At 33.7% G+C, this 25557-nt stretch overlaps 1 protein-coding gene across 1 annotated transcript; it reads right to left on the minus strand.

Moving 5' to 3' along the window:
* Nucleotides 1-3025: 3025 nt before the first annotated feature.
* Nucleotides 3026-4992, minus strand: LOC110635515 (flavonoid 3'-monooxygenase). Its single transcript, XM_058142785.1, has 3 exons — nucleotides 4531-4992; nucleotides 3871-4323; nucleotides 3026-3749 (listed from the first exon to the last, which is right to left on the minus strand). The coding sequence occupies exons 1-3, from the start codon at nucleotides 4963-4965 to the stop codon at nucleotides 3108-3110; spliced, it is 1530 nt and encodes a 509-aa protein (XP_057998768.1). The 5' UTR covers nucleotides 4966-4992; the 3' UTR covers nucleotides 3026-3107.
* Between the last annotated feature and the right edge of the window lie 20565 nt (nucleotides 4993-25557).

Consider the following 25557-nt stretch of genomic DNA (forward strand, 5'->3'; position numbering starts at 1 on the left):
GATTTTGCAATCTAATTGCAAACCAAACCTATTTAATTAATCAACTAAACTTTTTAATTAATTAATTAAATCATATTTAATTAGGTGATAACTTGTGTATGTGTGTGACTTACTAGGCTCATCACTAATTGGCAATGAGATATGATATCAACTCTTAATATCATCAGAACTCTTTCTTACCATAAATGATTTCTCTAAATCATTTTATGCACCTTATAGACTATGGTTAACACCTAGCATAGCATGCCATGGCTACCCAATTAGCAATAAAGTTTACCTTAAATGAACCTATAATCATATGTTACCATGCACTAGAATCTCTCTATTACAAAATCCCAACTCAAGCTGGAGTCATGGTTTATGTCAAACTCCATTTGCTATGAATATTATGTTATCTTTTAATTCCAGTTATTAATTAAAAAGATTTTTCTCATCAGAAACTCTTTTCTGAATAAATCTATCTGTCCTGGCCAGGAACTTGAAACATCAAGAACAATTAAATGAACATAGGATTTTATCTCTATTTACTTAGAGGAACAGATTCCATCTTAATTAACACCTACCTCCATATATAACTAGTAGGAGCCAACACATGCTCATATACCCATACACAATACAAGTATGAAAGCAGTATCAAACTCAAACTACCTATATATAAGATAACTGTGCTATCTCAGGTTTAAAGATTATATGCACTGATATGATTTATGACAATGTATTGACAAGAGTAAACTCCATGTGCTTGTCATAAGCGTCACTGGTTCGACCTACTTATTATGTATAAGTGTCTATCATGTTTGTTATATGGCATGAAACTCACCATTCCATCTTATTTATATCTCATACAAATAACTTGGAAACAAACATGAATACAATCTTTCTGGATAAGTCATGTCCTTATTATGAAGTATCCTCGATTGTGAACCTATTTATGATACTTTGTACTATAAATACTGTCACTCATATTCTTAATAACTTAAGAATAGAATTTCTAATAAAATATCAATGGACCTTTTCTATTACACATAAATATCTTATGTAAACGGAAAAGTGGAAATGCCTTTTATTAATAAAAACATGTACAAGATACATATTAAATGATATGCTCTAGGCATACTAAATGGGCCTTAGAGTTGAGTTGAGAAATTGTTAGACTTACTATAGACTTCGGGAGTTTTAGGCAGACCCAGGTACTAGTGTCGGTCCAGTCCATAGGTTAAATGATGACAAAAAATTCTCACCTGTTTCCGCATTGCATTTATCAATCTCACAGATCTTTTCTCACAAAATTAATGATCTTGCTATTGCTTCTTCTTCTTCTCCTCCCATGCTTTGGTTCACACCCATCCATGCCTAGCGAGCACACAGATAATTATTTGGCCGAACGTGCCGGACATGGCACTCACTCGAGTGAACAACCGTCCGATGAAGTGTATTTGTTAGATCGGAAGGTTGTCAATCCTTGCGGTCAAGTTGGCCTGTACTTCTTGACGGAGAGCCTTCGGGTGGGTCCGCCGTTGATAACAGCGTACGTACCAGGACCGCCATGCATGGAAGGGAAATAAATGTGGAAAATTATTGAATAGTTTCATTTCCAGAATTTATAAAAAAAATTATTTTTTTTCAATAAATATAGAATATATTATTTTTTTAAAATTACATAACTTATCAATAATTGTCTAATTATACCTATATAACAATAAAATATATAATTAATCTTTTTTATTTATAATTTCTTTAAATTATTTTTAAAATATATTTTCACATTGATATGGTGCATTTAAAATAAACAATTTTAAAATGCTTTTCAATAAAATTAAATCTTAATAAATAAAAATAAAGCCCTCATTTTTATTAATTAAATTAATTTTATTCATAATAGTATAACAGTCATTTAAAGTAGTAAGTGAAATAATCAAAATCTGTTTATTAATAATATTAATTATAATTCATTAATAATATGAATAATTTATAATATTTTTGTCGATCAATATTTTTAAATAAAAATAATTATATTTAATTTAATTTGATTGGATAACCGTTGATTGAGATATGCGAAACTATATAATAAAATTCAATTGAATTCTCTCCCCATGTCCTCAAACTTTTCTTAGTAAGGGCAGCTTCATAAAAAAAACAAGAATTTTAAATGGTCAGTGGTAGTAATTATATTGATTTAATGAGGGCAATTGTACAAAAGGAAAATATTAAATAAAAATTTAATGAAGAGGTGCGTTAGTGGGTGCCCCATTTTAAATTCTCACAGAATATTTATTAAGAATATCTAATTTATAATAATTATTAATATATTAAAATTTAATAAGAATTAAAATTATAAAAATAAAAATAAAAATATTTATTTAATATAAAAAATAATTATTTTATTCCCATCCTATTTCATATAAACAAACGCAGTCCATATACTGTTTTATTATTGGTGCTGTGACTGCCATATATTCACATGCCAAAATATCAGACCCAATGCTAAAACTTGCGGTGGTGGGCTGCTGAAACAGTAAACACATGGACCAGTATATTTTTCAATAATTCATGCTGTGTATATTTATCATCAATAATAATAATAATAATAATAATAATAATAATAATTAAATATATTGATTGATATGAATATTGTGTTTTGTCATTACGATAAATTTAAAAAATATACTGTAATTAGCGTTTGAAAGCTCTAATGATTACATATTATTTTTGAAAGCTTTGTATATTATTTTTTTTTATTACAGTGAAATTTTTTTTATTATTTTATATGTGATTGTAAGTTTTATAATCAAATTATATAGATTTTGTGTTCATAATTTTTTTTTATATTATACAATTATTCGATAGTATGTGACTTAAATTTAAGTGTCTACTTTAATAATTATCTTAATTTAATAAAGTCCTTTTTTTATTTGTTAAATCTCTTTTAAATTTAAGCTTAATACTTTGCTATAATATTCCATCATGATAGTATATATTAAATTGAATTTATTAAACACCTCAATTTATTGAGCTTTCAATCCAAGATGCATCAGATGAGATCTATCTATTGATCTCATCCTATATTTTATATTTTAAATTGACAACAAATGAAAAATAAATAGAAACTAAGCACCGTAAGCATCCGAGGACAACCTAGGATTTGGGTGCACCGTCAAGGGCTGAGAACGTTGTAAGGTTAGTCCATAAGCTTCTTCCATGTTCAAATCTGCAGGCTTCAACCCATCTGCCAAATCCCATTCAAATGCATGCACTAGAGTTCCCACCAACAGATGAACCATGCGCAAAGCCATGCTTATTCCTGCACATATTCTACGTCCTGCACCAAACGTTATAAGCTCAAAATCATTTCCCTTCACGTCAACACCTGCATTTTCTCCTCCGGCCAGAAATCTTTCGGGCTTAAACTTTAGTGGGTCGGCCCATATAGTTGGATCTCGGGCTATCGCCCAGATGTTCACCAAAAGAGTTGAGTTCTTGGGAATGTGGTAGCCGTTTATTTCACAACTATTGGCTGCAATCCGTGGAAGAGATAATGGCGTTGCTGGGTGAAGCCGGAAAGTTTCTTTGACTATTGCTTGGAGATAGGTGAGTTGGGCTAGGTCAGATTCGGTAACGAGACGTTCTCGGCCGATAACAGAGTCGAGCTCTTGTTGGACTTTGGCCAGGACACGTGGGTGCCGAATGAGTTCAGCAATAGCCCATTCCACTGTGCTGGCAGACGTATCGGTGCCTGCTGTAAACATGTTCTGCAACCACAAACACAATGCAAATCCATATGTGGATTATAGAAAATAAAACTCATATTAATAATTTTCTATATTTGAATCAAAGCTTATAACGCTGCCTTGTAAGATAGAGAAAGTATACCAAAAGTAACGCTTTGATTTCAGTATCAGTAGGTTTCAGACCATCACTATCACCTTCTTCTTTCAACGAAATTAACGTGCTCAACATGTTGTGCATTTCAGCACCATTAAAACCATTAATCTTGTGGTCCTCCACAATCTCTGTCAAGAAAGCATCAAATCTGCGATGGAGCTTCTTCATTTTGGCTGCCACCCCTTGTAAGTCCAGCCACTCCAATGCTGGAACAAAGTCACTGATATTGAAAACTCCCGACAACACCATCAACTCCCTAACCATCGATTGGAAGTCGACTGCCTTTTGATCACGACCACCGCTACCGTCACCGACCACTCTTCTGCCTAGCATCACTCGTCCAATGGTATTGGTGGTGCATACGTTAAGCAGTTGTCCCAAGTTTACTGCTTCTGTTGGGCTCGCTCTCGCCAGTGCTCTAGTGAGCGCTGCCACTTCTTCCTGCATTATAGTCACCTAGAAATGTCAAACTTACTAAAAGCGAGGAATTACCATGTGCTTCTGAGCACATACTCTTCCTATGTATAAAATTATGGATCGCACATTAGTGTTCCCAGGTGTATTGGGGATTCCCGAGTTCCGTAATTAATGTAGTAAGCATGCAGCTAGGACTAGGATGTAATAATAATAATAATAATAATAATTAACCTGTCTAACATGTCTAAAATCATCCAAGGCCTTGCCGGAGAAGAGATGGACAGAGCTGATCTTCCTAAGCATGCGCCACCGAGGACCATAGGGTGCAAACACAAGGTCTTGGTAATTATAAGCGACATATTTCGCACCGGAATTAGGTGGCCGGCTGGAGAAATTAGCATCATGAGCCTTCAAGAACTGGGCAGCGACGGAGGCTGAAGCAGCCACAACAACATCGACAAGTCCCATCCGAAGGTGCATGAGAGGTCCATATTTCTGAGCCAAGGCTGCCATGGAGTGGTGAGGCTTGTGGCCCAAGTGTGGTAAGTTTCCAACAAGAGGCCATGGCTTGGGGCCTGGCGGTAGACGGTGGGAGGTGCGGAGGTTGAGGAAGCAGAGATACAAGAAGATGGCCAAGGCTATGAAGTACAAGACTAGAGGAGACATTTTACTTTCTTGGAGGTGTGTTTCGTAGAGTTGCATATAAAGCCGGGAAGGGAAGTAGGTAGCGTTAGAAGAGGGAAGAGAGCAAAGGTGGAGAGAGAAATTCATTATAAAATTTTATTTTAATTAATTAAAATTTTTAAGTGTTAAACTAAAATTTTAATCGAACAAGTAGATAAAAACAATTTAAAATTTAACTATTTTCACATTATTTAAATTAAAAATTTATAAATTAAAATATTTTATTATTGTGCACATAATTTACTCACTAATATCAAGAATTTTTTTTTTAACAAAAATCATCTAATAAGCTCATCGATTTGACTAATCTTAATTCACGTAAGACAGTCCCATAAAAAGAGATAAAGTATTTTCTTTTAAATTTATAAAGATGTTTCGTACCCAAAATAAAGCCTGATACCTCTAATTAAGAAAAAAATTTTTTTTTATCATCTCATCTCATCCATTGTAATAATATTAAAAAATATTTTATTTATATAAAAATGATGAATATTCAATCAATAAAAATTATATTATTTATATTTATAAGATGTATTATTATTTTAATTAAAATAGTAATTATTAATTGATTGAACGGAGGTGTAACAACCTAAAAAAAAAAAAAAGAAAAAAGGGGAAAGGGGGATGGGACTTGGTGTGTGACAGTGGATTCCACTGTCACTACCAGTCACCTTATTAAAAAGAAAATTTCAAAACAAAAATCGGGAGGACCCCCCTCCCAAAATTTCTCTCCTCTCCTCTCCTCCCTCTCTTCTTCTTCTTTCCCTCTCCGGTGACAGGCCGGCTACCTCCCAAGCGGCTCTCCACTCACCAGCGACGTCACCAGTGGCGGCAGCAGCCCGAAATCCGGCCAACAGTAGAGAGAGAGAAAAAAAAAAAAAAGGATCCCAAACTTTGAATGCTTGTATCCGACGATCCCGACATCCGATTGGAGTGATTCCAGCGGCTATGAACTTCTAAGAGTGAGCCCTTTCAGATGAGACCAGCCTCGCCGAATTTGGTGGCCGTTTCCGGCGCCGGCGAGGAAGGAGAAAATCATTTTTTTTTTACTTTCTGATAAGATTTCCGACAATCCGACCGATGGATCGATGATCCAATACCACTTATGGACTCAGGAGGAGGAGAGGAATATTTTGGTGTAACCAGTTCCGGCAGATGTTACCTGCGACCGATGGCCGACCATCGTGCGCGGTGATTTCGACGGTAGCTCCGGTGAGCTTTGGGGATGATTCAACTTCCAGATGCTTTCTCATAAATTTTTGGAATTTTTAAGACACAGATAAGCTTCGGATGAGATTATTTTTATTATTTGTCTGTCTGTGGAGCATAAATGCAGTGTTTCTTAAACAGAAAAAATTTGAGAAAAATTTTAAGAAAAATATATGATGAAAGTAAAATTATTTGGAGATATTCTATGGCGTTTGTTGAATTTTTGAGTGATTGTAGAATATTTTTGAAAAATATAGATGGATTTTAGTTAGATTTTTAGCATATGGGCATATAAGATTATTTGAAATTAAGATATTTAAATTTTATATGATTGGTTGAAGCTTGAGGATGAAGGTTTAAATATATAAATATTGAATTGGGTTAAATTAAGAATATGTTAGCTGTTGGAAACTTATGAAATTGAGTAATATTCTTGAATAAAATATTCATGGGTGATTAGAAAATTACAATTCCTTTTGCAATAGCCTTATAATATTATTAAGGATCGCGAGCAAAATTTTAAAAATTTTAAAGTTTGTTTGAGTGAATTTTTATAAAATGTCAATTATAGGGACTAAAATATAATTTTTAAGGTTTTGAGTATTTGTTTGGTTTGGAGGGCCCAGGAGGGGCCATATAATAATGATGAGATATGAATTGAATTTAGAAGTGTTATTTGAGCCTTTTTGCAGGTTGGGTATGTTCTAGGTATAGGGGAAACTCTGTTGGATTTCCGGCATTAATTAGGTTGTCTGTTATCTCTTTAGAGTTTTATTTTGACTTAGTACTAATAAATTTATAATATAATTATTTAGATGATTGATTTCAGCTATTTTCCTCCATCCAGCAGCCACAATAGTCTTCGGAGTACTGTGAGTAAAATGTTAATTTTAATTATAATTTCGATATTATTATATGTTCAAGCATGTTCATGCATCACTTATATGTATGTATCTATGTAGTTAAATAATAAGCACGTTTTACCTTTGCATTCATAAATGTTGAAGTGTCATGGATGTTGTTTGGGGTAATTTAGAGCAGCGTGTGTGCGTTGGTGTGCGTGTGGTATAGTGTTGGATATGGACATTGTTAGTAGTATGCCCTAGAGCATATCATTTAGTATGTATCTTGTACATATTTTATTAATAAAAGGCATTTTCACTTTTTCGTTTACATAATATATTTATGTGTAATAGAAAAGGTCCATTGATATTTTGTTAGAAATTCTATTCTTAAGTTATTAAGAATATGAGTGACAGTATTTCTAGTACAAAGTATCATAAATAACAATCGAGGATACTTCATAATAAGGACATGACTTATCCAGAAAGATTGTATTCATGTTTGTTACCAAGTTATTTATATGAGATATAAATAAGATGGAATGGTGAGTCTCATGCCATATGACAAACATGATAGGCACTTATAAATGATAAGTAGGCCGAACCAGTGACACTTATGACAAGCACATGGAGTTTACTCTTGTCAATGTTTTGTCATAAATCATATCAGTGCATATAATCTTTAGACCTGAGATAGCACAGTTATCTTGTATATAGGTAGTTTGAGTTTGATACTGCTTTCATACTTGTACTGTGTATGGGTATATGGGTATGTGTTGGCTCCTACTAGTTATATATGGAGGTAGGTATTGATCAAGATGGAATCTGTTCCTCTAAGTAAATAGAGATAAAATCCTATGTTCATTTAATTATTCTTGATGTTTCAAGTTCCTGGCCAGGACAGATAGATTTAATCAGAAAAGAGTTTCTGATGAGAAAATCTTTTTAATCAAGAACTGGAATAAAAGAGAACATAATATTCATAGCAAATGGAGTTTGACATAAACCATGACTCCAGCTTGAGTTGGAATTTTGTAACAGAGAGATTCCAGTGCATGGTAACATATGATTATAGGTTCATTTAAGGCAAACCTTATTACTAATTGGGTGGCCATGGCATGCTATGCTAGGTGTTAACCATGGTCTATGAGGTGCATAAAATGATTTAGAGAAATCATTTATGGTAAGAAAGAGTTCTGATGATATTAAGAGTTGATATCATATCTCATTGCCAATTAGTGATGAGCCTAGTAAGTCACACATATATACAAGTTATCACCTATTTAAATATGATTTAATTAATTAATTAAAGAGTTTAATTGATTAATTAAATAGGTTTGATTTACAATTAAATTGCAAAATCCCTAGCATGACTTGAAACTAAATTTAGATTATTGGATGTATAATATAAGTTAAATTTATATTTAAAGTGTTTAAATATGAATTTAATTAATGAAAAATTAATTAATAGAGATTAATTAATTAATTTATATTTGATATAAATTAATTAGAAGAAGAGAAATAATTATAAATTAATTAGAAGAAGAGAAATAATTATTTTGAGTTCAGAACTCAAAATTAAAACACATGGGCATTTTGGTCATTTCACATAATGACACGTGGCACCATGAGATGGTGACATATGAGATTACACATAAGCTTGCCAAATTTTTTTTAATCATGTAAGATGATTAAAATCAAGATTAAATATAGGTTTAATACTGACATGTGGCAAGGGTTTAATGTGTTAACCTAACTATATAAGTGTTGTTATGAAAAAGAAAAATACAACCAGCAGCCACTCCTCCTTTGTCACGTCATTTTGAGGCTCTCCATCTATTCTTCTTCATCTCTCATCAATTCAAAGAGATTAGCCATCAATCTCTTGAATTAAGAACACTAGAAATTGTTTCTAGTGTCCTATTTACATCTCTAATCTCTTAAAAGGCAGAACTTGAATTTCTAATTAATAGAAAAAGCTTTAGAAGCTGTTCAAGGGCTGTCATAGGTGTTCTTGGTGTGGACAAGCTAGAGGGACAATATTTGGTGTCCTGAAGATAAATCTCAAAGGCGCAGACACGCTGCAGTGCATCAAGAGGTTAGTGTAATAGTTCTTGATTTAATCTAGGGTTCTAAAATTAATCTGATTAATTTTAAAATCTTAAATGGCAAATACAGATCCAAAAACATATTAAAAAAGTTTTAATATATTGTTTATCATTGAAATCAAATAGATAAAAATAAATCTTGCATGATGCATGTGACCCTAGGTAAAAAATTTTTGAATTCAATGGTATAAACTTGTGTTTTTCACGTTTTCGTTCCTTCAATTGGTATCAGAGCTACTATATTTGCCATTTAGAGTGTTGATTATATGATTTAATTGTGTGTTATGATCATGAGATGATTTATCCATTGCTGATTGCAATGGAGTTTTGGCGGCATGCTTGAAAAACACCATCAATGGTGCGCATGGTTTGGCTTCCATGGGTGGTTCAAGGTTTGGCTTTTAATTCTGCAATTGTTGTATGATCTAAGGCCTATTGTTTGACTAATTAAAGTGTTTAATTAGTAGTTTTAATCACACAATTAAATTATGATTCAAATCAGAATTTTAAAAATTGTTTGAATGTGATTCAAATCTGAATTTTAAAAGTTATTTGAATGTGATTCAAATATGAATTTTAAAGTTGTTTGAATCATATTTAAATCTGATTTTTTAAAGTTGATTGAATAATATTCAGATCTGATTTTTAAAAAAATGTTTGAATGTGATTCAAATCTGATTTTTTAAAAAATATTTGAATGTGATTCAAATCTGAATTTTTAAGGTTGTTTGAATGTGATTCAAATCTGAATTTTTAAATTTATTTGAATGAGATTCAAATCTGAATTTTTAAATTTGTTTGAATGAGATTCAAATCTGAATTTTTAAATTTATTTGAATCATATTCAAATCTGGATTTTTAAGTTGAATATGAGATATTCAATTTAATTTAAGTATGTATATTTTATTTAATTGTTAAATAGTGATATGCATGATGGATGATCATGGACTATAAAAGACCAATGTGATTGGATTTATTTCTTTTATGTTTCTTTGGGATTATAAATTAATTAATTTATTTTAATTTATTTTGGGCATGTATTATTAAGTTTGTAATAATTTTTGGGTTGTAATTCATTTATTTAAGTTCTTGTAAATTCGCCTTGGTATGCCAAGAACTACTATGTAATTGGATTGCAAGAAGTTCAAGGAGGTCAAGAGCATTGGTGGGACCAGTGGGAGGAATTCAAGATCAAGTGTTGATTATGTACTCCTTCAGCAACTCTTGTAAAATGAATGAATGAAATGCACATAGGAATGTCCTGATTCAATTATTGGTGGCTTAAAATTGAATCCCTTAGAAAGTCTATGATCATATCATGTTTACTGCTTATCCATGATACATGAGATGTATGGGAATGTATGCAATTATATTATATATGCATGCTAAATGGATAATGTGCAAAGATAGACCTAAATAGTAATTAGGATGACCATAAAATCTTCCAAACAAATGATTAAGTTAGAAATGCTATAATTAAAGTAATTATAACATAGGCCCTCCATTGGGGCAATTATTTTAAGAAATTTTAAATAGTTGCATAAGATGCAATTAATTTAAGAGATTTTCTTAAGAATAATTGTTAAGCATGAGATGTTGTAAATATGTAAATGATTTGGTGGCTAATATTGGATGTACCTGAGGACATTAAAATTATTTGCATAATTACTTACTCAATGGGATAAACTTAACTAATACAAGATAAGTCAATAATGGATGTACCTGAGATTTTGAGCATTAGAGACTAGGTAAAGGATTGAACCTCACACGAGATGTGATGGGCAAGGAGTTGCTCACTTATAGTTTATTGTAATTCCAATAATGGATGTACCTGAGGATGATCAATTGAATTATAAGAATTCAATCACCCACTAGAAATCCCTCCAACTAGGATTTCCATATTCTACTTTGGAAGTGTAGGATTCGCTAAGTTAGTGGGAGGACCAATTTGATTAAAAGACCATAATCATTTTGGTTAATTACATGATACATTTACTAATTAATCTGATTATTTTTTGTAGTTAATTTTCTGATAAAAATGAGCACAGAACAACCACCACCATCCAATGTCCTTGTAAGCATACTTGATCGCAATAGGTTGATAGGACCTAATCTGTCTGATTGGCTAAGAAAATTGAAACTTGTCCTGAAACTTGAACATATAGGATATGTTCTAGATTCAAATGTTCTTGGTCCCTTACCTCCAGAGGCCACACAAGAGGAACATGAAACTTTGGACAAGTGAAAGGAGCATTATATGAGAGCTAAGTGTTACATGCTTGCTTCCATGAGTAATGAGTTACAGAAGCAGCATGAGAACATGTTGAGTGCGAGTGAGATCCTCCTTCACCTACAAGAGTTGTATGGTGAGCACAACAGGAATGCTAGGTATGAGATATCTAGATAGCTATTCTGTATGAGGATGTCTGAGGGACAGAATGTTGGGGATCATGTCCACAAGATGATTCGACTGATTGAGCAATTGGAATATCTTGACTTCAACATGGATTTCCAACTACAGACGGATTTGATCCTTCAGTCCCTTCCTGAGTCTTTTAGGAATTTTGTGATAAATTTCCATATGACTCAACAGGAATGCACCTTAGCTGGTTTACTCAAAATGCTGGTTATTGCCCAAAAGAATATGCTGGGCAATAAAGGAAAAGAGGTAGCTTTGATTGCATCTTCTTCTGCTAGAAAGTCCAGCAAGAAGAAGGGTAATAAGAAAAAGAAACCTCAGATTCCTTGTCCTTCCAAGAAAATAGCTAAACAGAAAAGGAAGACTAGAGCTGATGAAGGCAAAGGAAAGTGTTTCCACTGCCAAAAGGATGGGCATTAGAAAAAGAACTGCCCAGAGTATCTTGCTTCTCTGAAGGACAAGAAGGATACACCTTCAGAAGGTATGTCCATATCTTGTTATTTAGATTCTGATGATACTCATAGTTCATCTACAGCTTGGGTTTTAGATACTGGTGCCAGTTCTCATATTTCTAATGATATGCAGGAACTAGCAAATAGTAGCAGCTTGCGTTCTCAAGATGTTAGAGTCCGGATTGGCAATGGCTCAACTATTGAAGCTTTAGCCATAGGATCTAAATCTTTTTACTTGTTTGGACATGTTTTGTGTTTGGATAATATTTTATATGTACCTGATGCTTTTAAGAACATCATTTTTATATCTAGTTTGACTAGAAATGGCTATTAATTTCAGTTCACAGATGATGTTTACAATATTTATTTTGGAAATAAATATGTTGGTTTGGGTTATATGAATGATGGTCTTTATTATTTAGATAATAATGACAAACACAAATTGAATGCAAGTGATCTAAAAGAATGCAATGCCATGGTGAAAACCAACTCAAGTTCAAAATATATTTGGCACTTAAGGTTATGTCATATTGCAGAAGATAGGATTGCAAAACTGGAGAAAATGGAGATTCTAACCTCATTGGGCTCTGAGCCTACTCCAACTTGTGAATCTTGCCTTCAGGGCAAAATGACTAGATCACCCTTTGTTGGACAAGGGCTAAGAGCTAAAAATATTTTGGAGCTAATGCATAGTGGTGTATGTGGTCCATTTAAAGAAATGGCTAGAGGGGGTTTTCATTATTTTATTACCTTTACTGATGATAAATCAAGGTTTGGGCATTTGTATTTGATAAAATACAAACATGAATCCTTTGAAAAGTTCAAAGAATTTAAATTTGAAGTAGAAAATCAAACAGGAAATAGTATTAAAGCTCTTCGATCAGATCGTAAAGGTGAATATTTGAGTACTGAATTTGATGAATACTTGAGAGAGCACGACATTGTTTTCCAGCTGACTCCTCCAGGAACACCACAGCTGAATGGTATATCTGAAAGGAGAAATCGTACCCTATTGGATATGGTACGTAGTATGATGAGCTATACTGATATGCCAATCTCCTTTTGGGGATTTGCATTAGAATCAGCTTTGTATATTCTGAATAGGATTCCATCAAAATCAGTTTCTTCCACACCTTATGAGATATGGCATGAAAGAAAACCAAGTCTTAAGCATGTTAAGATTTGGGATTGTCCAGCTTATATTAAAAAGCTGAACACTGATAAATTGGAGACCAGATCAGAAAAGGGTCGATTTGTTGGATATCCAAAAGATAGTTTTGGATATTATTTTTATTTGCCTACTTCACAAAAGGTTGTGATAAGTAGAGATGCCACATTTCTTGAACAACAGTTTATTCAAGAAGGAGGCAAAGAAAGGCAAATAAAGTTAGAATTGGAGAATTTTGACCAAACCAACAGATCAGATGGATACAGATCCATCTAGTCAACCTATACCCGTTGATGAAACATCTACAGCTATTCCTCGTAGAACAACCAAGGTATCTCACCCACCAGTGAGATATGGTTTCCTTCATGAAGAAGAACAAGAGTTGTCTAATCATGAAGAATTAGATCATGGAGATGATCCACTTACCTATGAAGAAGCTATATCAGATATAGACTCTTCAAAATAGATTGATGCTATGAAATCCGAGATTGATTCCATGTATAAGAATCAAGTTTGGGATCTTGTTGACCCACCTGAAGGTATTGTACCTATAGGGAACAAATGGGTTTTCAAGAAGAAAATTGGTTCTGATGGAACAGTAGAGACCTATAAGGCAAGGCTAGTAGCGAAAGGGTTTCGCCAAAGGCAAGGAATCGACTATGAGGAGACTTTCTCGCCTGTTGCCATGCTTAAATCAATTAGGATTTTATTAACAATAGCTGCATACTATGATTATGAGATTTGGCAGATGGATGTCAAAACAGCTTTTCTTAATGGATACATTGAAGAAAACATTTTCATGAAACAACCTAGGGGATTTGAATCCCAAGATGGTTCCAAGGTATGCAAGCTAAAGCGATCCATTTATGGGTTGAAACAAGCTTCGAGGAGTTGGAACATCCGTTTTGATGAAGCCATTAAATCCTTTGGTTTTATAAAAAATGAGGATGAGCCATATGTATATAAAAAGGTTAGTGACAATGCTATCACTTTCCTTGTCTTATATGTGGATGACATACTGTTGATGGGTAATGACACAGGTATGTTGACAACTATAAAGGTATGGTTGTCAAATACATTCTCTATAAAAGACTTAGGGGAGGCAACCTATATTCTTGGGATTCGCATCTATAGAGATAGAGTGCAAAGAATAATTAGTTTATCCCAAAGTCTATACTTGGAAAAGGTGTTAAAGAGGTTTAACATGCTTGATTCCAAGAGAGGATTGTTACCAGTGAGACATGGTATCCACCTTTCTAAAGAGATGTCTCTAAAGACACCTGAAGAAAGAGATAAGATGGCCAGGATTCCATATACTTCGACTATTGGAAGTTTAATGTATGCAATGTTGTGTACTAGGGCGGATATCGCATATACTGTTAGTTTGACTAGCAGGTATCAATCCAATCCAGGTTTGAAACACTGGATAACTGTCAAGAATATCCTTAAGTACTTGAGAATAACTAAGAATTTATTCTTGATATATAGAGGTGGAGACTTGCAATTGGATGGTTATACTGATTCTGATTTCCAATCAGATGTCGATGATAGAAAGTCTACCTCTGGATATGTGTTCATTTGTAATGGAAGTGTAGTCAGTTGGAAGAGTTCCAAACAGAGCACAACTGTAGATTCCACTACAGAGGTTGAGTATATTACTGCATCAGATGCTGCAAAGGAAGCTGTTTGGATAAAAAAGTTCGTGACAGAACTTATAGTAGTTCCTTCCATTGAGTCAATGATTTCACTACAACTGTGACAACAATGGAGAGCGATCATCTGAGCTAAGGAACCAAGGTCTCAGTAGAAATCTAAACACATAGAAAGGCGCTACCACATTATCAGAGAAATAGTTGGACGAGGTGATGTAGCCATGCAGAAAATAGCATCAGCTGAAAATCCAGCTGATCCATTAACTAAGCCTATGTTACAGACTCAGCTAGACCGACATCTTGAGAAGATAGGTCTAAGATATTATAATGAATGGCTCTAGTGCTAGTGGGAGATTGTTTGTAGTATGCCCTAGAGCATATCATTTAGTATGTATCTTGTACATATTTTATTAATAAAAGGCATTTTCACTTTTCCGTTTACATAATATATTTATGTGTAATAGAAAATGTCCATTGATATTTTGTTAGAAATTCTATTCTTAAGTTATTAAGAATATGAGTGACAGTATTTCTAGTACAAAGTATCATAAATAGGTTCACAATCGAGGATACTTCATAATAAGGACATGACTTATCCAGAAAGATTGTATTCATGTTTGTTACCAAGTTATTTATATGAGATATAAATAAGATGGAATGGTGAGTCTCATGCCATATGACAAACATGATAGGCACTTATAAATGACAAGTAGGCCGAACTAGTGACACTTATGACAAGCACATGGAGTTTACTCTTGTCAATGTTTTGTCATAAATCATATCAGTGCATATAATCTTTAAACCTGAGATAGCACAGTTATCTTGTATATAGGTAGTTTAAGTTTGATACTGCTTTCATACTTGTACTGTGTATGGGTATGTGGGCATGTGTTGGCTCCTACTAGTTATATATGGAGGTAGGTGTTGATCAAGATAAAATATGTTCCTCTAAGCAAATAGAGATAAAATCCTATGTTCATTTAATTGTTCTTAATGTTTCAAGTTCCTGGTCAGGACAGATAGATTTAATCAGAAAAGAGTTTCTGATGAGAAAATCTTTTTAATCAAGAATTGGAATTAAAAGAGAACATAATATTCATAGCAAATGGAGTTTGACATAAACCATGACTCCAGCTTGAATTGGGATTTTGTAACAGAGAGATTCCAGTGCATGGTAACATATGATTATAGGTTCATTTAAGGTAAACCTTATTACTAATTGGGTGGCCATGGCATGCTATACTAGGTGTTAACCATGGTCTATGAGGTGCATAAAATGATTTAGAGAAATCATTTATAGTAAGAAAGAGTTCTGATGATATTAAGAGTTAATATCATGTCTCATTGCCAATTAGTTATGAGCCTAGTAAGTCACACACATACACAAGTTATTACCTATTTAAATATGATTTAATTAATTAATTAAAGAGTTTAATTGATTAATTAAATAGGTTTGGTTTGCAATTAAATTGCAAAGTCCCTAGCATGACTTGAAACTAAATCTAGATTATTGGATGTATAGTATAAGTTAAATTTATATTTAAAGTATTTAAATATGATTTTAATTAATGAGAAATTAATTAACTAATTTATATTTGATATAAATTGATTAGAAGAAGAGAAATAATTATTTTGGGTTGAGAACTCAAAATTAAGACAAAAGGGCATTTTGGTCATTTCACATTATGACACGTGGCATCATGAGATAGTGACACATAGGATTACACAGAAGCTTGCCAAATATTTTTTTAATCATGTAAGATGATTAAAATCAAGATTAAATATAGGTTTGACACTTGGCACAATGTGATTGGGTCACTTAAACCTAGAGCTAATCAAAGGGTGACATGTGACAAGGGTTTAATGTGTTAACCTAGCTATATAAGTGTTGTTATGAAAAAGAAAAATACAACTAACAGCCACTCCTCCTTTGTCACGTCTTTGTGTTAACCTAGCTATATAGTGTCCTGTTTACATCTCTAATCTCTTAAAAGGCAGAACTTAAATTTCTAATTAATAGAAAAAGCTTTAGAAGCTGTTCAAGGGCTGCCATAGGTGTTCTTGGTGTGGACAAGCTAGAGGGACAACATTTAGTGTCCTGAAGACAAATCTCAAAGGCGCAGACACGCTGCAGTGCATCAAGAGGTTAGTGTAATAGTTCTTGATTTAATTTAGGGTTCTAAAATTAATCGGATTAATTTTAAAATCTTAAATGGCAAATACAGATCCAAAAACATATTAAAAGAGTTTTAATATATTATTTATCATTGAAATCAAATAGATAAAAATAAATCTTGCATGTTGCATTTAACCCTAGGTGAAAATTTTTGAATTCAATAGTATAAACTTGTGTTTTTCACTCTTCCGTTCCTTCAGACAGGACGGGTATACACGGCTTGAGATCTTTGCTGGGACCCGGTCCTTCGGGGTAGACATGGCTTGAGTTCTTCACTGGAATCCCATATTTGGTTTATTAAGCGAAAGTCCAACTTGAGATCTTCGCTGGCAGAAGTTGGATTAAGAGGGTTGTATAGAGGATCAGCTCCTATATATGTATTATTTGACAGTGTTAGGTGTGTGAATGCTCCAAATTGCCTTTTTGATGTGATTTATATGAAAAATATGACGATGTTGCATTTCACTTCACAGGGTGCATTAGCTTTAGATAGCTATAGAAATTATAGTTAAAATTGATATTTTGCTCTATGAGTCGAACACTCACTTCTGTTCACTATATTTTTTCAGGCTACAGGAGAAGACATTTTTCAGAATAACCTGTTCTTTCCTCGCAGGTTATGAAAATAAAAATTACTTAACTGTATTGTATTTATCTAAATTCGTAATTTAGAACTCCGCATGTACTAGTAGCAGCACTAATCCTGTCAGGGATTGCATAAATTCAAGTTTTTGTATTAACAAATAAAAATTTTTTATGAGTTTTAAATAGTTTGTAAATGATGTAATAAGGTTGAGCTGAGCTCTTCTAATTTTAGTTTCTGATGATTACTGGGTTAAGCTGGCCCAAAATGAAATTATAATAGTTTAATTTAAATTATTTTATATGTATATTGGGCCTAAATTGTGGGCTTGATTATGGGTTTGAGAACAGTAAGACTTACTACAGGCCTTGGGGGCTTTAGGTTGGCCCAAGTCTTAGTGTTGGTCCAGCCCATAGATTGAGTTGTGACAGGAAGCATGTCACCGAAAAATGTGAATGCAAAAGGATAAAGTCCTTTTGTATTTAGCTTAGCTTGCTTAGTGAAAATATGGCTTTAAAATGGAAAGGCTCTTCAATTTTCAACTCTTTATTATTAGTGGATTTTTCTATATGTATTAAAAGTTATTTATTTCAGTCATACTGAATCAGTTTTAAAGAAGCAGTTGTTTTGGCTGGACATTATATAAATTATTTATTATTTTATTTTAGTATTATAAATTAATATAGTTTTATATTTTTATAATTATATTATAAAATTACATTAATAATAAAATTTTTAATCAATTATAATTTTACTTCAGATAACATTAAATTTTTTAATATTTAAAATTATAAATTTTAAAATTTTAAAATTTTTAAAAAAATGTTGTAAAAAAGAAATTTAAATAATCATCTTATGTCTTTCTCATATTCCACGAAAATGTAATTTTAATTAATAATTCAAGTTGGTAATCAAATGCAGAGAAAGTAAAAGCATAAACCTATGGCAACACCTTTGACAAGGCCATAGCAACCCATCCTACAATGCAGAATGCAATTGAGCCCAAATTGCCTCTTTTAAATTATCAAACCAACCGAAGAAAAATTACAAACCCAATTTATGAATTCAATTACATTAATTATAATTTATATTCAAGCAAAATGTTTACCATATTTATTAGATCAGATGGTCGTCAATCCTTACGCTAGAGATTGGCGTGTACTTCTCGACGGAAAACCTTCGGGTGGGTCGGCCATTAAAACTGCGTACGTACCAGGACCACCAAGCGTGGAAGGGAAGGGAAATGAACGTGGAAAATTATTGAATACCTTCATTTTCATAATTTATAATTTTTTTTATAAATGTCTAATATATTATTTTTTTAATATACTCAATATATATTATAATTTATGAATAATTGTCTACATCATACCTATGCACCAATCAAATATATAAGTAATTTTTATTTAAAATTATCATAATTTTAACAACAATTTAATTTTATTTTTAATTTGTGTGAATATATCCTTACTTTTAAGAAAAAAAAATATGAGTATATTCAAACTACTTTTATATATTTAATTTTTAAAAATAAATTTTCATGTTAATATAGTATATTCAAAATAAATAATATAATAATATAAATATTTTTCCAATCAATCCATGTTCATGGAGGTTAAGTTATAATTCCCTCATCCTCTTAACCTAAGAGAGAGAAAAAGAAAAAATAATATTTTTAATTCAGTTAATAATTAAAAATGAGAGTTTATTTTATTTATCAACTAAATAATATTAAAAAAAAACTAATATAGTTAATTCAGTTTATTTAAAGTTTAATTTTGTTGGAAAATATTTTTAAATTATGTAAGAAATTCTAAATGTAGTAAGTTAATAAAAGGAATTGCGCCTTAGGTGTAAGTTGCCCAAAAATACTCTTGATATTAAGTTAAAATAAAATAGCCAAACCACACATGAAGTGTAATTTTGATATCTCATAAGCAATGAAAAATCACTTAAATTAAATTTCTTGGGTTATTATGCTTGATATTGTTTGAACCCATCTCATAAAATCTCTACCCCATTATCCTCGCATGGATTTTTTTTTTTTTGCCTGAACTCGATCTATCTTGTACTTAAGATATAAGATATATGATATCCACCTATTGAATATATGAGTTTCACATATTTGTATTTTGAATCGCAGGTGGACTAAGTCTAGGCAATCAATGATGCTTGTATTTCTTCAAGTGCTCGCCCCTTTGTGTAACACCCCTGATTTTTTTATATATTATTATTAGGCTTCGTGTAGGTATCCTCAATTCGCGGAAATTCGACAGTTGTCCGGATCTGTGAATTTCCGGCCAGACAGACCAGTTATCGGAAAAGTCTCCGAATTGGATCGAGGTTTTGGCTACCCCACCATTGTCATGCATCCCGAGCGCGTTCCCGAAGTCAGAATCGGCAAAGGTAAACCCGAACCTTGCTTTTTCGTAATTTTCTAGTGCTTAAATCCATAAAATATTCGTGGTAGCTTAGAAAATTACGATTCTTTTTGCAATAGCTTAGTAATATTTCTAAGGACCGCGGGGCAGAGTTTTATAATTTTTAGAGCTTATTTGAGCAGTTTTTTTGCAAAAATGATCAATTATAAGGACTAAATTGAAATTTTACATATTGTGATGGATGATTGATTTGATGGGCCCAGGAGGGGCTGTGTGATGTGATTGAGTTGTGGATATATGGATTGTGGATATAGAAGTGTGTTTTGAGCCCTTTTGCAGGTTGGGTAGGTCCTAGGTATCGGGGAGACTTTGCCGGATTTTCGGCACGACTTAGGACGTATTGGGTCTTTTCTTGATTTGTATTGAGTCATTTGTATTAAATAATTGTAATATAATTGTCAGGTGAGCCGGGACAGCCTTCTTCCTCCGCCCAGCCGCCACAGTGATTGCCGTCAAGTCTGTGAGTAAAATATTAATTTTAATTGTAATTTCGATATTATTATATTTTCAAGCATACCCATGCATCACTTATATGCAAATATTTATGTAGTTAAACTCTAGGCACGATTTATGTTGCATTCATAACTGTTAGCGTGCCATGGATGTTGTTGCGGTAATTTGGAGCAGTGTGCGTGCGTTGGCGTGCGTGTGATGTGGTGTGGACTATGGATAGGACGGGTAGACACGGCTTGAGATCTTGTGGGACCGGTCGCCGGGGTAGACACGGCTTGAGTTCTTATTTGGGACCCCGATTTGGTTATTAAGTGGAAATCCGTGCTGAGTTCTTCGCTGGCACCAAGTTGGATTTAAGAGAGCTGTATAGGGGATCAGCTCCCATATATTATGATTGATGTTACAGGGTGCGTGAGTGCTCCAAATTACCTTTTTGTTGTTATGATGTGAAAATATGGTTCTTTGTTGCATTTCACTCCACAGGTTGCATTAGTTCTAGATAGTTATAGAGATTATGGTTAAAATTGATATTTTACTCTCTGAGTCGAACGCTCACTCCTGTTCAATATTTTTTTCAGGCTACAGGAGGATTTTATTGTGGTTAACCTGCTTTTCTCCTTCGTAGGTTGTTTATCAATAGTTTTGTAATTTTATTTACTCCTAGAATTTCCGCATGTGTTAGAAATATTTAAATGATTCGGGTCTGTAATATAAATTGTCATGTGGACCTGTAAAATTATATGCATGTTTGATGGATTAGATGAGGGAGCTGAGCTCCCATTTATTTTTATGCTGATATGAGTATGTGGAGGGTGAGCTGAGCTCCTCAATTGATGATATATTTTGTTTACAGGTCGGGTGAGTCAAAAACTCCCCGTTGAAAGGTCCACTTTATGGTCGGGCTCTGTCCGGTTGGTTTCTTGAAATTGGGCCCAAATGGGCCTTAGAGTTGGGTTAATGAACAGTTAGGCTTACTACGGGCCTCGGGGGCTTTAGGCTAGCCTGTGTCCTAGTCTTGAGTCCGGCCCATAGGTTGGGTCGTGACAAATGTGGTATCAGAGCTTAGGCTCCAGATTCATAGGGAAAAATTATCTAAGTGTTGGGAAGAGTCTACTAGGAGTCACATGCGGAGTATAGGATTCTGTTTCGTCTTTTCCTGTAATTCTTTGTTTCTAGATTCTACGTTATACCTCGAGAAATATAAGATTACCTCAGTTAGTGTCTTGATTTTCGTGGAGTACATAGAAATATGAAATAGATTTAGCAAACTTATTGAGGTCTACGTTGGAAACACGTACTCCAATAAATACTATATTTTAAATCGGTATGGGTTTAAATGGTGTGCCCATTTCGTGCAAGGCACGAGTACATAAAAGTGAGTCTTGAAATACAGTTGCCTAGATAAGGATGAGGATACCATTCTTTGGCGATCATCGGTGGATGACCCGCAGAATAAGTTTATGATAATAGAAGATTCAAGAGAGATAAGAGATTAAGAGACCTAGTCCGCCGGGGCGTATCGTAGTAACTATACAATATTCTCGATGTCCGTACGTAGCTGCAGATTACTGATCTGACATGAGATTATTGTGTGTAGAGCGCGTACTTCCTGTAGTGCTTATGATGAGGATGTTGCGAGTCTACATTTTGGTACAATAATGCGAGCAGTTCTATATCTGCAAAGGAGTTGGGAACTCTGGTTAGGGATCTAGAGCTAGAATATCGAAGGTCACAGCTTGGGTGGTAACTAGAGTCGGTGACCAGTTACCTAGCATGAGCTAGAGTTACAGTAAGAGTTGCAAAGTAAAGGTGACACCTATAGAGTGAGACCATCTAGTCTTCGGTATGGAATTTTGGATGGTTTTTGCAGTATGACAAACATTTTGCTTAGAGCTTAGTGAGAATAGTATACCTTGTGTGTATCAGTATGGAATAAAGTACAACCCTACTACCTAGAGAAGGTCGAAACTATGAATATATGATTTACAGAGCTATGATATGATAAGAGAGACATTAGTTTGACATGGTTTTGGGCAAGGTGGTAAATGTAGTACCTTTGTTGCAGCAAGTTAGGGTATAGTCCTATCTTTTCAGAAGGGATCGAAAGTTATTACTAATAATGGTGACCCACAAAATAGTGCCCCAGATGGGACTGTAGAGTGTGGTAGAGAGTAGTTGGCTCGGGTATCCTGGAGAGGATACAAGTTCCATTATAGGAATCATATATAATCAGATCACGATGGATGTAAATCCTTTGAATTGGATGACGGGTTTGGGTGCCCGAAATCTTAAGTTTTGGAATTGAGTAAACATGGAAAATAATAATAATAATAATAAAAATAATAATAAATAAAATTACTGCAGAATCAGTTCTCGAGGTAGTAAGGGTATTATGTAAGCTAAAGGATAAGAATAGAAATCATACGATAAAGGTATGACTGCAATTTCCTGAGTTCCTTTCTGACTTCATATTGTTCAAACAGTAGTATAATCTAATTATAATAGTGTTAAGAGTAATAAATTAGTGAAGATAAATCACAGAAGGCCAGTAGATAGAGAAAGTGTAGAATGAAAATTGGGATAATTGATTACAGATGCAATATAATCTAAGTGCCAATGGGAGTACTAGCTAGAGTGGTCAAAGGACCAAATCTGAGTAGCACAGACATATGATAACGCGATAGAGACTCTGAAAGATATAGTTAGCAAGTACAGCTGTTATGTTAGGAAGAAGAATGGAACCAGGGATAGAATAGTCAAGTTCTATTTTGGGTAAGACAAAGGAAATAAATGAAAGGACAACCTAAAGAGCACATAATAAAAGGAACAAAGTTAAGATATAGGATAGGCTAAGTGTTATTCTTGGCAAGGAGAATGACAAGGATGGAAAATCCAAAATGGGACCACATTAGTGAGAAAAGTGATGGAGGTATGGAATACAATAATAATGAGTAAATGTTAGAAGGTGTGCGATGGTATTGCGGACTACCTAAATAGGTAGAGAAAGAGAAGTTAGTAAGCAGTAAGTTGAATAAAAGTCGGTCTAAGGGATCAAATAGGTATGATGAGAGGAAAAGAATGATAGATAATGACACATAGGTTTTAGGTTAGACTTTTGAGATAGTGAGAAGGTAGTTAGAGGTTCGTTATGAATGTCAGGCAAACATTTTTAGTGTGATCAACAGAATCACTTTGCAGTGAAGCAATAACGACAGAGCAACAGTAGGGGTAGAATAAAAAGTGACAAGTATGGATGGTAATAAATCACTAGAAAGTTTAAGGATCAAATTAATGACCATAGATAAGGGTGGAATTAGTGTTGGAAGAATCTATTAGCGAGAGAAATCTTTCAGGATTCAACAAGGGTTAAGGGCACAATATAAACGATGATAGATATGAATCATAGGTCGAGTATAAGTAAAGTTAATAAATTATAAAATATTATGTCAGGAAGGACGATGGTACATTAAAGGGTTCATGCAGATGATACCTTATAGGTAGAGCATAATTGTGCTAGGAGATGATGAAATTTAAAGAGAAAGACTAAAAAACATAGGTTAAACGTTATTATATGGACAATCGGGCGTAGTTGAATATAAAGGATATTTTTCTTTCTTTTCAAGTTTAGCTCGTGTTTTTTATTCCAGAGCGTTATATAAGGAGCGGCGAGGCAAGGAGACCTAGTTATTTGAGATTTTGATAGGCACCAATTCATATACAATTTCCTGATATGAGAATGACAGTAAGTGCATACCTAGTGTTAAGTATGAAAGGACGATCAGAGTAATGACAGGAGTTAAATTGAGTGAGCTACTAAGGCTTGCGACTGTTTTAAACTATGAGCTAGATGAAGTACTATTTATGGATGAGTTTCAATAGATGAAATTGTTGCTGATGGGTAATTTGAGGTTGAAGTTTAGAAAGCTATGGGCAGTATATATGATTATATTAAGGAGAATGAACACGTGAAGTATCTTGTTTGGAATTAAGGCATGACACATATTTCCTACAGCCGTGTTAGTTCAGATGGAACTTATAGTTTATGGGGCTCATATTCATCCAGGATAAGCAATTTCCTACTAAGGCTGGTAGGGAATGATAATGTTCTGATAGTTAAGTTGGAAAAAAGGGGATACAAGAAAAATTTTCTATGGGTAATTATAAGTGTTACATAAGGTGAAGAATGTGCTGGTAGGAGTAAATCATAGGGTTAGAATTCTCGAAGTAATGAAACTAGTAATCAAGATAAGACTAAGAAATAAAAAGAAAGTTAAAGTTGATGATGGGATAGACATCTTTGAAGGAAAAGGTGTAAGGATGAGATAGGACTAAAATTAAGGAATAAGTACAGCAGGTTGAAAAGATGCCAACAATACCAAAAATAGGAAAAGGGAAGTAGATAAGATGCAAAGGACAGGAAGAGAGCTAGATAGAGTCAGTTATAATGATGAGGATAAGGAGTGTCTAACCACTGTCCCTGTGTTAACACTACCTATGAGTGGTGAAGGATACACCGTGTACTGTGACGCCTTCAGAGTTGGCCTAGGGTGTGTTTTGATGCAGAATGGAAAAGTAGTGGCTTATGCTTCAAGGCAGCTGAAGAGGCATGAGCAGAACTATCCCACCCATGATTTGGAAATGGCGGCTGTAGTCTTTGCACTAAAAATCTGGAGACACTACTTGTATGGTAAAGTGTGCGAGATATACACCGACCATAAGAGTTTGAAGTACATCTTCCAACAGAGGGATTTAAACTTGAGACAGAGGAGATGGATGGAGCTTACGAAAACTATGATTGCACCATCGGTACCACCACAGGAAGGCCAATGTAGTAGCAGATGCTTTAAGCGAGAAAATCTTACAGCGATTTAGCGCACATTTCAGCAGAGAAGAGACCGTTGATTCAGGAAGTACATGAGTTAATGGATCAAGGTTTAATCCTAGATCTTTCAGATGAGGGGGTCTTGTTGGCTCATTTTTCAGTGAGGCCAGACTTGCGAGATAAAGTTAGAGTTTTCCAATACAGAGACCAACAATTAATGAAGATCATAGAAAGAGTACAGCAAGGTGA

This window comes from Hevea brasiliensis, unplaced genomic scaffold (genome assembly GCF_030052815.1).
Source record: "Hevea brasiliensis isolate MT/VB/25A 57/8 unplaced genomic scaffold, ASM3005281v1 Scaf7, whole genome shotgun sequence".
Lineage (NCBI taxonomy): Eukaryota > Viridiplantae > Streptophyta > Magnoliopsida > Malpighiales > Euphorbiaceae > Hevea > Hevea brasiliensis.